Source organism: Gasterosteus aculeatus, chromosome 5 (assembly GCF_964276395.1).
Source record: "Gasterosteus aculeatus chromosome 5, fGasAcu3.hap1.1, whole genome shotgun sequence".
Lineage (NCBI taxonomy): Eukaryota > Metazoa > Chordata > Actinopteri > Perciformes > Gasterosteidae > Gasterosteus > Gasterosteus aculeatus.
This window is the reverse complement of record NC_135692.1, coordinates 9985475-10003515: the sequence shown is the minus strand read 5'-3', so window position 1 is coordinate 10003515 and position 18041 is coordinate 9985475. Positions and strand designations below refer to the sequence as shown.

Sequence of the window (18041 nt, the reverse complement as noted above, 5' to 3'; positions counted from 1 at the left end):
GTTTCTCCACAAACGCTACATTTATTTGACTGATTGTTATAATGTAGATTTTTATTTCAAATTAAAAAAAAATATATATATATATATATATATCTATATATCTATATTACTGTTATGTTATTTATGTGATTAAATGTTTAAATTGTATTTGTTTTAATCGTAATACTATACAAGCAGATGCAAATATAGATCCATTTACTTTAGACCTCTGTGTCTTCTAAAGTTAATATCAAATATTTTGGTATAAGTGGAAATATACTGTTCGCAACAAGGAGGTAATGCAGTTTCCAACGAGCTGCAGTCTTTTGCTCTGCTGACATCTGCTGGCAGAATAAAACACCTTCCTCTGCCCGCACGGCTTCAAACATCTTGGCCTGACGTTTGTGTCCATCACGAAGTGCATCAACACCCAACAACAAAGTAAAGACGCGTCAAGTTGTACTCAAAACAGTTTTATTCAACTCACAATTACACACGCAAAATTCAGCACCATTTCAAGTGCCTGTACAATGGAACATGCTTAGAAAAAAGTGACACTGACCAAAAGTAAGTAAACAAAGCTGCATGTATTGAATCCCTACAGTAATTCAATGCTAGGCAATAAAAACATGTATTGTTGGGAAATATATTACCTCAATATTCTCAGTAATCATTGTTAAAGCAGCATAGCTTCCCGAGTCATTACAAACTGCAACTTTGTTATATTAGCGGGATTAGATATGTAGAGAACATTAGTTAATGGCCCTTTAGAACGTACAAAAAAATAGTCATCCTATGTGAGATCACCACATAAAACTAGAAAACAATTTTATATATTATATATAAAATTGGCATTGTAAAACAAAATAAAGAAAAAGAAAACACATCAGAATGAAACAGCCGTCTGTTAATGTACAAATTATATACAAAACCGTAGTTTTCAAGGGTCATCGCGTCTCTGGGACATTTAGAAGCGTAAAGATTCACATGTGTGTAAATGTAAATACCTGAACTGTCCCTCCCGCTGTGTGCTTCACAGATACTGTGGACAAAGTTTAATAGATCCAAAACAACATGTTAACGTCAGCGGCCATGTCCACATTGTTCTCTTTGGAGACCTGAACGTAAGTTTTGCAATGCAAATGAAAAGAACGAGGGATGGATAAATTATTTTTTAATAGTGAAGCTTTTTCTTTCTTTACGTTGAAGACTTTGCTGTGTTTTATTGCAGTGAGAAACGAATCCTCAGTCGTCACACCGCGCGGGGCTTTGGCGTCCTGCAGTGATGAGGTGTCCCGCTCTGCCCTCTGTGATGTGTGGAGCGGCCGCACACCGCTTGTTTGCACAGCCTGTGTGTGTGTGTGTGTGTGTGTGTGTGTGTGTGTGTGTGTGTGTGTGTGTGTGTGTGTGTGTGTGTGTGTGTGTGATGCCGTTTCAGGTAAGGAAGTCTATGCTTGGAAGTCGTTCCCAAAGTGTCGAATCTGCTCCTCCGTCATGGACAGGTAGGTGGCCCGCATGCTGGGTGAGTACTGCGGAGGAAGATGCAAACAACTCAGGGGACGTTTCACAAACTGAGCCTTTTCTGCTGCTATAAAGAAAGGGGAAGAAAATGGCCATGGGGGTTTTTAACGATTAATCCACTGAAAACCCATCTTTTGAGTAACAATTTCTCACCACTTGTAGGAGGGAAAGGTGACCTTACTAGCAGGAGTAGTCGGCAAGCAAACTCAAAATTGCTTTCCTTTACTATTCCCTAACATTTCAGCTCTGGCTACACCACCGACCTGCACAGATGCTCCAAATTGCATCATCATCAACCGCTACACAATGTTCAGCCTTTTCTTTGTTCCTGGTGCATTCTTCTCCTGCTGTCTGCCTTTTTGGACTTTAGCCATTGAGCTTGTGCCCCTCTGGACTTGTTTGTTGGGCCCGGTTCGTTCAGTGAGCTGTGAAATTAAGTCCACATGTTCCTTACAAGGTCAACGGCAGAAGGGTTGAACGATGCTGCGGGGGAAGTTTCGGAAGTTTTGATACATTTCACACAACTTTGGGTCTCCTCGCTGCAGCTTCTGCGTCTCACCTTGCACAAAGAAGCACGTCACAAATATGTAAGAGACACCTTCAGGAGCGTTGTGTTTTATGCTCAAAAGATAGATTTTCCGCAGAGTATGCCTTCAAGTCATACCGAGGACTTTAACACATCGATCACGTCGCTTTTAATCCGTCTATGCCCGGATAAAAGGAATTCCACGGACGCGCACTTTGTGGCAGTGCCAGCTGTGGAATCGAACGACTGGAGCACAACTGCATGCACATGGAGGCTAAACTGTGAGGAGGACCAGGGACCAGGACCAGGGGCTAAACTGTGAGGAGGACCAGGGACCAGGACCAGGACCAGGGTAGACAACCCCTCACAGACGCAAACAGGCCCCTCTGGGATGACGACAACAGGTTGCGAGTTGAAAGCCATGCCAAACAGGAAAACGGCACGGGAACCGAACAAACGGACGTGAGGTGGAGGGGAGGTCAAAGGGCAAGAGATGCAACAAAAAGTGAGGGAGTTAACCCCGAGGAAGAGTTAAAAAGGACTTACTCGGTTTCTATACTGCTCAGAGTATACCTCCAAAAGTTGAGTAAAACCAAAAGAGGAAAGATAGAAATGAAAAAGATACAAACATACACGTGACGAACAAACAAACAAAAAATAAATAAAAGAAGCTGTTAGCCGCAGACTACTTCACGATGCTGCACATTCAAGTCATGAGGGAGTTCATTTTACAGTACTTATTCAATTGGAAGGAGGTCATAAGGCAAAGTACATTAAAGTATCAAGTACTTGTATTTACAAGTTGGAACTGTAGGTTTGTGTAACTTTTTATAACTGCAAACTGTAATAAAACTGCAGTAATACACAACAGAAAAAGTATAAAATATGTTGTTTTCAGTGCATACGTTTGGGAAATATAAACCTGTACACTCAACATTGAATGCAATGCAATTTATCAAAAATAAGACGGGAATTTCGTTGGGGCTTCCTGACCTGATGCCCACAACAATGTCTCTCTAAGTGTCTGTTTATTACAGAACCCTGATCTCAAGTAGATTCAAAACCTGCAGAATGTACTGAGCCTCACCCTTTGTACGGCACGTTATTAAGAGGCTAGGCTCAATCACCAATGAATCCGGCATGTATCTATTTTTATCTCTGTGCTGTAGAGTAAGAGGAGACAAGCGGCCCAGCGAGGGGCGAATTAATTCATCGTGGAATACAAAACTTCAGTGAGTGAGTTTATGGTTTAGGACCTGGGTCACTCCCTGCGGGCAATGTGGCCCGAGCGTGGCTAAATGATGTTCATGATTAAATATTAACCACATTACTGCTCCTCTCCTTGCTTTTGTTCTGCGAGTCAGAGGAAGCTTTACAGCAGCGTGTCTCGTTAGGTGCCTTTTAATCAAGGAAAGTTGATTATATTTGATCGAGGACGTGAGCGGAGCCAAATCATGAACAAAAAGCAGTTACGTCTAATAAAACAATTTCCTGTGCTTTGAAAGGCTAATTCTGTCTGTGACATCAGAAGGGAATGGACATCAAAGTAAGGACTTGGCCTCTGGGACCCAACGCACCGAGGGGGGTGGGGAGCCTCGTCCTATCAGAGGGACGTTCTCGTACCGCGGGTTTCCTCCGAACAGAGCCGTCTGGTTCCTGGGAGAGAGAGAGAGAGCGAGAGAGGAGCGGCTGGTGAGAAGACCTGCGGAACGTGCGGAAGGGCTCCGTGCGGCGGCGCTTCCCCCCCCCACTCACATGTACTCGGACAGGGGGGCGTTGGAGACGGCGGGGGCCGGCGGGTGGAGGCTGTTCTGGCTGCCCATGCTGCTGCTGTAGCTGCAGAAGCTGTGCATGTTGGCGAGGTTGGGGTTCGGAGAGGCTATCCGCCTCGCCCGCGGGTTGAACGGGTCCTCCTCGTCGATGTCGTCGTAATCTCGTTCCCTGGAGGAGGAGGAGGAGGAGAAAGATCAGACGGCCCGGGTGCAAAGGGGGGTGGGGGGAGGTGGGGTTCAGGCCCCGAGGGAGAGAGACGGTAGGGATGTAAAACAAAAGCAGAAGACAAGCAAACAGCGACATGGTGACAAGTATCAGCAGCAGAGGCTTTGACGCACGGCTCGTGGAGGTAATCAAAGTCCTTAGACTTATTCCTTTGTGAGTCATGACTCAGCTATCAAGTCAAATCTCAACTTCAGACACGGCACATATTTTTTGGATTCGGTGTAACTTATAGTAATCTAAATCACGGCTGTAAACTAACGGCGAGCGCCGGCGAAGGTGGATTTGTAGTGATTTTAGAGTTGTGCAGAACTACTTTTGTTGTCCTACTATTCAAACACAGTCAAAGATAATAAGTCATGAAGTTCCTTCATGCATCAATCCTTACGTGGGGATGTCAGCTGTATGATCTGCTCAGACAGTTGCTTTTGTTGCTGAAGTTCACATTTCTTAAGATGAACACGCTATATCCTTGGGAGGTGGGCGGGGTGGGGGGGGGTTTCAGCTCGGACGGTGGGGGAAGCTGCACAGAAATGTCTGCAGGCTGAAGAAAGGAGGCAGAGAAGCGGGGAAACGAACTGACCTGGAGGCGATTTGTCTCCACGCCCGGGGAATGGCGCACAGCATGACAGTGAAGGCACAGGACGCCATGGTGGAGAAGAGGCAGAGGTAGAGGACACCCTCCACCCCGTCGTAGCACACGCCCACCATGGCGTCCAGGTAGTCCTAAAGAGGGAAAACAAAGTCATTTAACGGGCGAAAACGGATGGCGCGGAACGCTTGAGCGTGGTGAGGATGGAAAAAGCACTTTGTTGGGATGTTGAACATCGTCCATGCGAGTTGCTGTGCACACGTTTAACGGTGCATAAACACCGATGGAAAACACATTTTTCCATTAAATAAAAAACAAATTTCGTCGCTCCGTTCCGTCCCCGGTTTCCGCTTCGAAGCACAGATCTCGCGTGGCCACCCAGTCTCCCGATGACCAAGTTGTGCTGCTGTGATGCCAATTAGGATGCAGGGAACGAACCTTGTTGAGCCCCCTGCAGTCCAGCAGGGCGGTCAGCTGGTGCAGGCCGGCCTCCGAGGAGTTGAGCAAATGCTGGATACCCAGCAGGTCTCTCTGCGGAGAGGTCACCAGGCCGACAGCATCACAGACAAACACTTATTACGCAAACAAATGACGCACTGGCCGAGTCGGTGCGCGGGTGACGTTACCTCAGCTGTGGGGAAAAGAGGCACGGCGAACTGCAGCAGACCCTGGATCTGGATCTGCATGGTGGTCAGCGACCTCTGGAAGATGGTCAGAGGCTGCAAACAAGTTTGAAAAGAGCGAGCAAATCATTGAGTGGACTTCTTAAAAAAACAACATCCTAATGGAGGAATAAAGGGTGTCGAGGCCGTATAACGGAGCTTTTGTCAAAAGGCGTGGTGCACTTTCAATGCATACGTCTTGTCACTTAACACAGCAGTATTTTTTTTTTGGCATTTACTTTTACTTACTGTTTATTCCAAAGGAACAACTAAACATTTTCTCTAGGAAAGGAAGAGGATGTGCACTACAACGAAAATCCTCAATTTGTTATCATTCGACTTTGATCGAATATGTTATCATGTTATTGCTCAGTATAAAAAATATCCCGCTACTACATTGCAACTTTAAAATCCGTCTGTGGTTGTGCAGCTGTGCGCTCCCACCAGCAGGGGGCAAAATAAGCCTCCACATTCTGTACAATCAAAGAAGTGGATGATCACAACCTGCCCGATAGACAGCACCTTCTGCCCAATGTCTCTTTTTAGATTACATACATATCACCGTAAATCTGTTAAATCGTACATTAACAGACAGGCCAGCTAACAAAAGCGGCCTGGACCCCCCCAACTGGCCTGTGGCCATTCATGAATCTAATTGCTTTCCTACGATCCAGCCGCTCTTTTCCTCTGGATCTGCACCACTGTCTAATCGCTCTCCGCTGCACAATCTGAAGCCTGGTCCGATTTGAATTTCAGCTTGTGCCAAATGAAGTAAAAAGAATACATTTAACAAATGGGATGGAGAAAGTAGAAGGAGACAATGAGAATAGAAATAAGATCCGTGAGAGAGAGAGAGACGCGGGGGAGAGGGACGAGGAGAGGGAGACGGGCCGCTTGACTGCCGAGCAAAGTCCTTCATTTGGCAGCTCGCGGGCGAACTTTGCACCTGTTGGGTTGTTTTTTCGCGAGGCGGGGTGACGGCCGTCTGACATCTGCCCCCTCGACCTCGTTATCCTCGAGCCGGATAATAAGAACCCAAGCTCGCCGACATCGACTTCGCCGCTGCCGGACCGGTAGCTTCTAACGCGCTTCTCCAGAGAGGAACCTCGCTGACCCTCAGGAGAGAGGCCAGGGGGAGATGAACCCGAATCAACCAGACAGAAGAAATGATGAAAGGGGAAGGAGAAGGATGACGACAGCACGCGGAGAACGAGATTGGAGGCTTGTGGTGCAGATCGGATGCAAGTCAGTTAGTTTTAAAACTTCTTGGTTACATAAAACCCCCTCCTCATTTTTACATATCATGTTATCATGCCTTCAGATGCCTCTCCATTCAATTCAGGACATATTTCTAACTTCACACCATGTTTGAATTCAGCCAAGCTTTTTGATTTGAGGGATCTACAGTCAATTCCTCAAAATGAACACTTGGATAAGGATAAGTGTAAGAATGTAAAGAACCCAGACATGTGGACCTTAAGATCCGATGATCACTTACTAGACCTCATACGTCAACATTCAGTCTGCAGATCAGCAGTTTCCTACCTGCTGGAAGGGGTTGGAGAGGGTCTGGTTGCAGTAAAGGTAGTAATGAACAATATCTGTGGGGGGAAAATAAACAAATCACGGTTTGATTCATTTGATTAAATCTTTTCACTCTCGCTGAAGGGCCGTTCGTGTCACAGCCACAATTCACGCTCCTTTGTAATCACAACTCCACTAGCGCAACATGAGAAAAGCTGAGCCTCACCGGAGCCGATGACGCCCTTCGTCTTGCTCATGACGAACTTGTCGGGAGAGACGCAGAAATCACTTGTGCCCTGAAACCAAAACGGGGGAGTGAAAAGGAACCGACTTGAAAGCGATGAATGAGGAGGTTGAAAATGGAAATTCACAAAGAACTTGCCAAGAGAAGAAATGAATCATGAGTTGCCAGATGCTCTACCTGACGTTAATAGTCCATTAAAGTCCCCTCTGACTTCATTCTTATCGGGAATACAAAGACGACAGCCGGCTCTTGTAATCCACTTCAACATGACTGGACAGAAACCCTTTTCGAGCCTGTCAGTCACAAACACTTTCCCTCCGCCAAGAAAACCGGCCCGGGCCAAAATAACGAAAGTGAGGCGCCGCGGTCTCGCTGTCTTGAATGTTAAATGTCCCCCGGGCTCAGGTCAAACACACGACCTTCTCTGGGCGCTTGACTAGTGGATAGAGGGGAATGAAGGCTTGTTTGAATTCCTCAAGCGAACCCAGTGACTCTCTGAGAATGATCTGAATACCCGCCATCTGCAATCAAGAGTTCTGCAAAGGGGGGGCAAATTTAATATGCACTGATGCATTATGCATTAATCTGGCAGCAGACTACACGCAAACACGGTGAATTTAAAGATTCCCCCGCACTCGCACAAAAATCCTCAGGAAGACCAACAAACGCACCGTCAGCACGCCACTCGCCATTTTTTTTTCTTCCCGCGGCTGTGTTGGTGGACGTCGTTAGAGCGCAAGCAGCAACCCTCGTTCTCATTTAAAGCGGGCCGCGGCGGCGGGGCAGCAGCGGCTGGTGTCGGGGTTGGACGAGGCCGGTGGGAGCGTAAAGCCCGGGTGGGATTTTCAGACATTTCTCAGAGGGCACTAGTGTGTTTAGGGGGCGATTGAAGGCTGCTGGAATATTTGAGACAATTTAGGGCACAGGGCAGTACCACATTTCAGAGGCCAAATTATTAAGCAATTAAAAAAATTAGAGCATTAAGTTTGTGGGGGAAAAACAAATTAAATCCGTATTCAGGCCGGTGCAGACAGACTTTTGAACTGAGACGATTTTAACCATCAATCGGCAAAACATTGAAGACGGGGAGCGGAGGCTTGTGGAGCAAGAGGAGGAGGAGGGTGAAGAAACAAGAGACTAATTTGCTGCAACCGACCGGACCTCCTGCTGCTTTCCACCCAAAGCTCATTATCCCCCAACTTAAATTCACTCTCGTTGAACCTTCCGCGGCGCACAACAGAGAAAAATAGCACACTTGCCCCGGGGCAGGTGAGTCGAACGCCATGTGCTCAGCCATCTGATATCTGTGCTTTATGCACATCAGTCTGGTTCTTGTCCTCTGGGTTGTCGTCATTCGGGGACAATAATGGAGCGTGACACTGAAATGACTCACGATGGGCTTTAAAAGCCGCAATCCTCGACTTGTTATTGTTATTCAGGTGTCGTGCAATGACGGCGACGTGGATTTTGTTCTTTTTGCGGGACCTATATTTCGGGCAGTGTGCGGTTTGAAAGCTCGGATCGGAAAGCCAGCGAGGTGACATGAAGACAAAAGTTGAGAAATGAAATAACTGCCGAGCAGCTCACCACGGCGGTGGCCAACTCGGCTCCCAGAGAAGTCCAGCTGAGGACCAGCGTCAGCACCCCGAACACCATCATCCTGTGGGGACACAGAGCAAAGGTCACGATGGCACTGAATGCAATTCAACCACGGCAACCCGGAAGTGATGTCATTCATCCAACAAGTTTGGTGTGGTTTTTACTCAAAACTGCTTTAAATGAATGAAATAAACAATCCTGGGATGACTTGTGAATTGTGTTCTCACCTGAGACAAGTTTCTAAATACATGACAGAGTTCTCCTAAATCACTCGCAAGGAGCCGCTTAAGAACTCCTCTTCACACGAAAACGAGTTGATGCAGCACAGATGACTAATGGACATCTCAAAACTAAAGCCAAACAAGTGGAACTCAGCAGAGCATCCAGGGGGGGGGACTGTGATGCTGACATTTTCACCATGTTTTTTGTTAAAGGAAACGTCGTGAGCCCTGAGGACCGCACATATGATCTCATTGGAGGAAGTCAGAGTTTAGGTTATTTTTTTTGTGGGGGGGGCGGGGAGGGGGGTCGATGAGATCACATTCGATTACGTTCCCCCTGGGAGAGGGACTGCTTCCTGCACCCGTGGGGACACAACAATGTGGTTCTGTTCTAGAACCCTCCCGGATGAGCTCCCCGAATGACATCAGACACGCGTGACATTAAGGGGGGTGGGGGGGTTGGGGGAGGGGTTTGTCCATAAAGGCGAGCGTTGACGGGTCCGTCTTTGTCTACAAAAACAGCACAGAAGAAGATCAATACCCATTTAAGGATTAACAGCGGTCCTCGATGAGCTTTTGTTACGTTAAATAATCTAATAAACTGCTGTTGATTTCACCACTGTGGCACTACAGATGTTCCCCCGTCAGAATGTCGCCAGTGATTAAACAGAATTTGAGTATGCGTGTCCAGAACCCACTCGTTTTTCAACACAGGCTAATCCAATCAAATTCCCTGTGTGCCGAGGAGATACTGAGCTCCCAACACCGATTTTGCATCCTCACTCTTTCCTTTAGCGAATGCTTTCACCCGATCCTTTCTCTACCTTCGGCTTTCCTATTTCAGTGTTTTATTTCACTCCCTCCTCCTCCTCCTCCTCCGATACCGAGCCCCGACACTTCCCAAGGGACCAGATGGCAATGAGAGCGAGGCGTCACATCCGCGCCCTTATCTTGAATTGAGAAGCAGAACAGATGCAACGGCCGTGGAACTGTCCGCCGTGGTTGAACCGCAGTACACTGGTGCGCTGATGCTACTGTGTTGGAGTCTTTGGAGGTTTTTTTTGGTGTCTTACACTATTGTGTCTGCACGTGTCCGTCCATACATATACGTCTGGCGTGTCTTTCGCAGAGGTTCCTAAACCTGATCAAATCTCAGTGCCCTCCCACACAGATGTGATCAGGCATCGCAAAGACGACCGATTCGGACTAAAATATTTCACTTTCGCAGGCCTCCAAAAGTCAAATTCAAGCCATTTTCTAAAAAGGTTAAACACCAAAATGGGCCTGGACCCGTTTAGCCACGTATCTGCCGGGCTCTGCTGTTGAAGGGTTTGTCACACCAGAGTGCGGGAGCGTCTTTGAACAACTGGGACACTGGCTGTCAGGGCGAAATGGCGAAATTCCCTCTGATTGCTCCGCATGTGGACAGAAACCGGCTCAGGAAACGCAGCGCGCTCCACAGAACAGCAGGAATTGGGTTGTGAACCTGACACAAAAGCACATCCAGTTAAAAAAATCACAGAGGTAAATGAGCGGGGCAGATGATGCCGGCAAATGCGCTCGCCACGGATGAGGTCATGTCACTCCGAGTTAAATCACCGGGGGAAGTTTACTTTTTTTGCGCGGCGTACGTCGCCGCCGCCAGCAAGTCCTGTTGCCCCTTTAATCAATGTCAGCACTTTTATACTGGCGTAAAAGTTCTTGTCCATGCCCGAAGCACGTTTTTGTGAGGTTTACAGAGACCCTCTGACCAGCCAATTCTATTCAGGCCCGTCCTCGGGTTGGAGTGGACGTTCCGAATGAGAATGGGATTGTTTGTGTCAATGAAAAGTCAGGTGGATTGAAAGGAGGCTTGGATAAACACTGGGGACGCCAATTAGCCCGTCATCATGAATCACACCGCTCTCTCCAGTTCTAATTTTAGCCTCCGCCTCGTGATTGTGATCCGTCGGAGCGCTGTGCTCGCCTCGGGAGGTTGTGTGCTACGGGGTCTCGAAGCGAGCGATTTCTAGCCGACCCAGATTTTGATGTGCAGAGTTCTTCAGCGTTAAAATGACACTTACCACAAAGACTCACGAGAACCAGTGAGTTTCTTCACCTCTCCTGGCTCCAGTGTGTTTTTGAACATATATTGACTACATTAGCAGTTTATTAGAAATCAGAATTACCATTAAAAATCAAAACGACCACAAGGAGAGGAAAAAAAAGTAACGACAAAGAGACACACTAAACAATACAGACATACGACGCCAGGACAAATCTAAAGAGGGCTGCGGAATACTACACAGGCATAATGAGTCACAACCCTGTGTGATGACTAAAAGACACAACAACGTCTGTGTGTGTCTCTCACGGCCGCACACACGTCTGTGCCCAGAGGCCTGTTGTCTCATGATCCGTCCATGCTTCAGACATTTGAGAGTTCCCAAAGTCCCGGCGTACATCTGTACTTTATATTACACACAGTTTATTCCATTTGCTTCATTGTGACGGTAAATAATGTTTGTTTTTTTTCCTTCTCCTTTCAGCGCATGCAAATCATTTGCTGTGTTTGTTTCCATGACATTCATTCCAAGTGTACGTCCTCGCTCGAAAAGATTTCTGTCATCCAGGGAAATAAGTTTCTTTTGCGCCTTCATTTTTCTTCTGCACAAGGTGCAATTTTGAAAATTCAGGACGTTAGGCTCGGAAATGGGCTTATGCCGCATTTGCATCACGACACGTGAGGGTTCACTTCACCCAGTCGATGTTGCATTGCGTTCCGAGGTTCTTCGGTCACCGGTCACCACTCCCCCTCCCGTGGAGCCGAGTGGAAATCCGTCCACGGGGTCCAAATCGAAAAAGACCCGGCAGCGACAAGGAGAAACAAACGGGATCCAGGAGACAAGAGTCAACGGACGCCCGACTCGCATGGGGGAGTGTTTTGTCTTCTAAGGAGTGTTACTATGCGTCATGGTTACACCCCCCCCCCCTCCCCCCCTACGGGTCGGCCGGTGAGAAGCACCAGGAGGATTTGGCTCGGCCCCTTGAGTGGGATCTGCTGCCCAACCGCCTCCAACCACTTCCACTCTGCCGGAAGAGCGTGTGCCTCGGGAGGGGAAGACGCTTTTGACACTGACTCATCTTGTGTGCAAAGTGGGTGGGGGGAGTGAAGAGGGGGGGGGGTGTTAGTAGGGGCAAGTTTAGCGCGACTCACACCCAGAAGTGACTGATTGCGAGTGACAGAGTTACGCTCGGCAGGCTGAACGGAGGCCCGGGTGGATTTCATGCCCTGTGAAAAGCCCCCTTTTTTTTTTTTAAGAAAAAAAGAAAAATCACATTCCAGTGGAGCTGTAATTGAGTTACAGATACTGTAAGGAGATTAAGTGAAAGCAGGGGGCACTGCATGTGATATAAATATACCGTACAGCCCAGTTTTAAATCGCGTTCCAGCGTAACATGTATTATGACGCGTGGGAGCCATATTGACGTACCGCTTTTATTGAGATTTATTTTCAGCCCTTCCTGTCTACTTTTATGTATTATATATATTTTGTTTTTTACAAGAACATTTCAGTGTATAACTGAAACTCATTGTTTTAATGAATTCTGCGTGTTCTTTTATTCATATTCCTTGTCACTTATGAAAATGTAAAGTCAATCAAATATTCATCTGGAAAAAAGGCCTAAAAATACGGTGCTAAATAATGAACGGCGTGCCGTGCGAGGGCCAGGAGATACAGTCCGCTGTGTCTGTTATCGGATGCAATTCGTGTTGAAAATACATTTAAAGCCGGTGGGCTGTTAACCTGCAACGACAAATCGGCATGAAGTTTACGCTGCTGATAACATCAAATGGCTTCGCTCGCGTCTCTCCACAAGCTCTCAAATCCAATTTGTAGAGCGAAGCTATTGACGCGGCAACACGGCGAGCAAGTTCAACCCACCGGCGGCAACGCTGAAAGGCAAACGCTGAAATAGGGCTCTCGCAGGGCAGCGTGTGCACAGCGACACGATCCAATATGTGTTTCTGCCTCGTTCACAGGCAATCCCCCCCCTCCCCCGAGGAGTGAAGCAACTCCCTCCTCCAGCTCCCTCCGACTACGCCGCCTCATACGTATTCATCTCATTCTTTGTCGATATGTGAGCCCCATGAAAATGATAATAGGGAATAACAGACGAACTCAAATTGAAAAAAACTGCAGCCTGTTACATCACTTAATGTCAAAGTGGCTCTAAGTGTGGTTTCAGCCAAGACAATGCACACGAAATAATCTATTGTTTGGAGAAGTGAGCATTATGCAGCGTGCACGTTCACTGCCACGTTGCGTGACATCTAAACAAATGGAATCCGCAGCAGCTGCTGCAGCGCAAATGTGACCAAAACTAAATGTTAGCTGTGATTTAATGAAGTCAGCGAGCCTTTTCAATGCACTCAATCACTCACGCATCACACCAAAGCGCTGCCTCTTTTCCTTGTAAACACCACAACAACGCAGCTGTTTGGCTCTGTGAATAGCTCAGTTTCACAGGGCGTATTGGACTCACGTGGTGAGCAGCCAGCGAGACTGCTTGGCCAGGCCCAGACAGGCCAGCAGGCAGATGATCAGGTCCAGGATGAGGAGCAGCAGGTAGGTGAGCCACCTGCGGGGACAAACAAGAGACAGAAAAAACAAGTTGAAAAGGTTCATTTCAGTTCAGTGTTTGATTGGTCCGGTGTTTCACATCATTGCCTATCGGTAACAATAGCGCTGTACTTTTAATTGAACTTCCGATCATATGTTAGCAGCTGGGCACAACCGGTGTGTCAAACAGGATTATTTGGGATTATTTAATCGATGAACATCACGATGTATTGAAGAGGACTTAAAACTCGAGATTGAGACCACGCACCCGCGTTTACAAGGTTTACAGAGGGAAGAAATCGAGTGAGAAGCTGGGTTATTTTCTCCTAGACCTCTATACAGTCTGACAATCAGAGGAGGCGCCCCCTGCTGGCTGGTGGCGAGAATGCAGGTTTTGAGACGCTCCCTCCAGGAAGGACGGGAGGTTGTTGCCTGAAACGACGCCGTCTCCAGCTCACCTCATATAACCACCAGAGAGTCCCACTTATTTTCACCTCCACATGCTGTCATCTGAGGTGCGTGCGAGTGCGCTAAGTGTGTGCGTGTGTGTTGATGCTTGAGGGTGTAATCCTGTCCAGTGCTGCCTGCCTCAGCGCACCCATCTGTTATGTGAGCAGTGGTCAGTCTTTGACCGGACACATGGAAAGCCTGTCCAGATGGTTAATAATGGATGGACTCTAATCCATATGGCTGAATGTTTTATGCTGTAAAAACAAACGGTGGTAAAGGGGATGGGGGGGGGGGGGGGGGCAGTCACACATCGCCTTTCCATCAATGGATAAATCAAATGAATGTCATCTCCTTTTTTTAATATAGTTTCCCTTTCATCAGGATACTGTCAGGATCTCCGATCCCCCCCGAGTTGGCTGATGATGAGAAGAATCGCAGCACGTTGATCAAATAAAGTCAAAAAGTTAACATTTATTTAGAAGAGAAAAAGATTACATGAGCAATTCTCAGCAGATATCTGGCTCTAACTATTGCCTATAGGCAGGAGGTCAAACACACCAGCACGTATCTCAGCGCTCGGTGTAATGGCGTCCCCGAGCAGTAAAGACGCACACACATGTGAAGGACCTTCTCCGTGCCAGTTATGAGAAGCTGCAAAGCAGGTTGAGATAAGAACCCAGGTGAAGCTGAGGGTGGCACACACACACACACACACACAAGATCCTCCTCAGTGGCCGGTGCAAGTCATAATTAATTGACATAAAGTAAAAACGTGGATCCGGAACTTTCATACCGAATAAAATATGAACCAAGGCCACGAACAGAAGTCCTTTGTTTTGAAGCTTGTATGAGATCGAGTCGACCGTCCTCCCTTCTCAGCGCACAGCTGCAAACCAACATTTTGTATCATGCTGCTCTTTGCACATCAAGGTCAAATACAGGACACTTGAGACACGGCTTTAGCACAAAACAATGTTATAACATATTTTACCAGTACATGCATCTCACAGTACATACATTTATTTTTCCATTGTACCTCCTGAGCTCATCGGCCTCACATCATTCTCACTTTGGACTTTTCTTTTATTTCCCGCCCATCTGGTGTCTCCACCGGAGCTCAAGCGTGCCGTCCCACATCTCCCCTCATCACTCCATCTTTGCCTTTGTCCCGCACGTCAATCTCCCTCCCCTCATTCTCGCTCCCTTTCAACCTCGTTTCATCTCGGCAGGGTACATCAGGAGAGGCTGGGGCGTCAGCGCGTGTTGTCTCGGCCCAGTCAAGAGTCAAACTGCGTGCAGCGTTGAGACATTATACTTTTTTTCTAAACAATTTTTTTTTCAAATGGAGTTATTTTTGGAGAGAGTTATTTGGAGACATGTGGGACAAAACCGTCACAGCAGGAGCTTCATTATTGCAGCCGGCGATGACCCCAAAGACCAGTGACTCACCGAGAGTAGGCAGAATATTTGTTTTGGCCGCTACGGGGGGACAGTGGCACGACGCCTAGTTCACACTGGACACAAAAGCACCGTGCAGTGTCAAAGGTCATGTGAGCGGTACACAAGCACATTTCTCTGCTCCAATCAGCGCGCATTTCTGTTCTCTTTAGAGCTGATCTCCTGTCTGTCTGTCTGAGCAGGTCTTTGTGTGTACCTGTGTGTGTGTACGTAGGTCACACCGGTGGTAAATACAGTATGTGCTATGGAGCATTTCTAATAAATAGTCGATGGGTGTTGAAATTAAAAAGGAGAACAAGAGGGAGAGCAGGAAAGTTGCCCAACTATGCTGAAAATGGTATAATTTATGCAAATCAGATCATTTATATCATGACTAACTGATATTGTTTGCGGCCAAATTCATTCCATCATTCATTCAACAGACGGCAAAACTACCGTTGATTATGAGTCGTAAAACTGAGCAATTGGTAAGTTTGGACAACGAAAGAAACACCGGCTGCCCCTTTTTCTCCTTTTTTAAATCAAGTGAATTATGTCCTTCGCGCATTTGTTTACCAATTAGAAGCGTGGCTCGAGTTAAAAAAAGTTCATAACCCCCGTCTTAAAATACCTGAGCACTGCAAAGCTGGAGGACTAAACCTCAAAAATGTACTCGTGTTGTCAAAACCTGAGAGAAAATCAGATTAAAGAACGAATAAAAATAGCAAAGAGCCTCTTTTATGCTGCTCGGTTGAGGAACATAACAAACCCTGTGAGCAAGTTCGACGACTGAACAAAACATTCAAGCACGAGAACTTTATGATGGCAACTTTGATGAGTCAAAAAACAACATGTAGAGACAAACACACACACACACACACACACACACACACACACACAGCCATGTGTGAGGGGCATGAGGCCGTGATAACGAGCTATCGGCCGAGGAGGGGAGTCCCGTTGCAGATCAATACAAAACACACGTCTGTTCCTGCAGACTCAACATTAATCTTACCAATCCTACGCAAGGACAAAGCAATTGGCGCTGGGTCCGGTTCTTCTTTAAGATAAACGTGTGTTTATCTGTGATGAGACCAGACTGAGGATAATAACCCTGAATGCGTTGTAGTTGTCCATTAGGCTGCGCAGCAAATACTGCTCATCATTCCATTGGATTATCCTTTTAAAACGCACCACGGCTCCTCTAGTACTTTACATTAACATTATATACACGTGTAATATATTCACGTGATTTTTACATGTATTTGTTAATTGTCTCATCCCACATGTAAGGGGGGGGGGGGGGTCTTCTCCCAAACAAACCGCTGTATGAAGAAAGTCTAGAAATCCATATTCATCAACAGCTCTCTGCCCAGTTGCGTTTTGAAAAAGACTCCCAGGAAACTGCTGATGCACTTAACCCTCAAAAAATATTCATGGCAGCAGTAGACAACATTTACACTTCACTTCCCGATTGCCCTCCGCCGAGATCTGGACGCGTTCCACTTTTTGAGGGGTTTTCTCTGGTCGCGCACACGCCCGACACGTGTACTTTCCTCACCTGTAGTACTCCACGTTGGCCGTTTGATCGGCGATGGACGCCAGGTCCACTTTGGCCTCCTGCCAGTCAGGCAGCCCGAGCAGCTGTTTGATCACGTTGTCGGCCATCTGCTGCATGAACTGCAGGGTCTGCACGTAGTCGCCCCGCGTGGCGAAGATCTCGTCCAGCCTGGCGAGGTGCTGGTGCAGGCCGCTCCTCATGCTGCCCATGGTTCCCGTCACCTGTGGGGGGGGGGGGGGGGGGGGGGGAGAGGTTAGTTCGCACTGCTGCTGGAAGCGGAACATGGAGCGCCGAGAAGCTGATGAACTGAACTATTTACGGAGGCAAAAAAATGTTTGCTGATGAGTTAAATGTTAAATGACAAAGTGGTGATTCGGTCCGGTAACAGTAAGGCCCGCTTCTGCAAAACTGAAGAGGGAAAAACATGCGGGCTTGAGCCACTCTGTTTTCTATCCTTTTCTACTAAAATAAAAATGCACTGACAGATTTCTCTGCCATTAGTGGCGATCACTGCCTGAGAAAGTGGCGCCTGGAGTAGAGAGGGAGCGCCGGGAACCGCACGGTTTGGCCGTTTCGAACCCCGGCTGCTCCGTGTCCCAAGTGTCCCTGAGCAACCGGGTGTTGGTAGAGCGAGTCCATTTTAAGTGAACATTTGAGCTTTGTAAATCAGCCAAACCTGCGGAGCGCAGGGGCGAAATAGTTGTTTGAGCCGATGCAGCCGTGTGATCATCCAGCAACTCTCTCCTCCATTCCTCCAGGGGACAAACAAAAGTAATACGGATCGACTCACGCACATCAGAATTTTACGTCATCGGCCAATTCTCTGTGGCCAGTGTCCCATTCAGACCCTTCCTCCCATTTCCTTGGCTTTAATTACTCTGCACTTTGCTTGAAGGGAGAAGTTGTTTACAGGGAAACGGCGTTCACAGAGACATCCCGCTATTTGATAATTAAAAAGGGTAGTAAATGCTTCTTTTCAGCTCGGGGTACTTGGCATTCACAGGGGAGAAGGAACTCATATTGTTGCTGCAGAGGATTTGCTGGAGCTCAGGCGAGGGGAGCTTGGGTGGAAGTAATTAGTTGGGTTCGCATTCTAAGAGCGAATCAAACTAGATGGCCGCAGACG

At 47.3% G+C, this 18041-nt stretch overlaps 1 protein-coding gene across 2 annotated transcripts in view; it reads right to left on the bottom strand.

Annotated features, from left to right (window-relative positions):
• Positions 1–436: 436 nt before the first annotated feature.
• The window catches only part of ttyh2 (tweety family member 2), a 34994-nt gene continuing 17389 nt past the window's right edge, over positions 437–18041 (bottom strand). Inside the window, exons 4-15 of one of the 2 annotated variants that reach the window (XM_078103285.1) lie at positions 16916–17136; positions 13391–13486; positions 8631–8703; positions 7026–7095; positions 6821–6876; positions 5240–5332; positions 5052–5144; positions 4605–4747; positions 3782–3967; positions 3604–3682; positions 2573–2599; positions 437–1508 (exon numbers count right to left, since the gene is read on the bottom strand). In XM_078103285.1, the coding sequence (XP_077959411.1) occupies positions 1428–1508; positions 2573–2599; positions 3604–3682; positions 3782–3967; positions 4605–4747; positions 5052–5144; positions 5240–5332; positions 6821–6876; positions 7026–7095; positions 8631–8703; positions 13391–13486; positions 16916–17136 (1218 nt within the window). In that variant the 3' untranslated portion in view covers positions 437–1427. The remainder of the gene's footprint in view (positions 1509–2572; positions 2600–3603; positions 3683–3781; positions 3968–4604; positions 4748–5051; positions 5145–5239; positions 5333–6820; positions 6877–7025; positions 7096–8630; positions 8704–13390; positions 13487–16915; positions 17137–18041) is intronic. The other variant, XM_040176796.2, reaches the window with a different exon arrangement.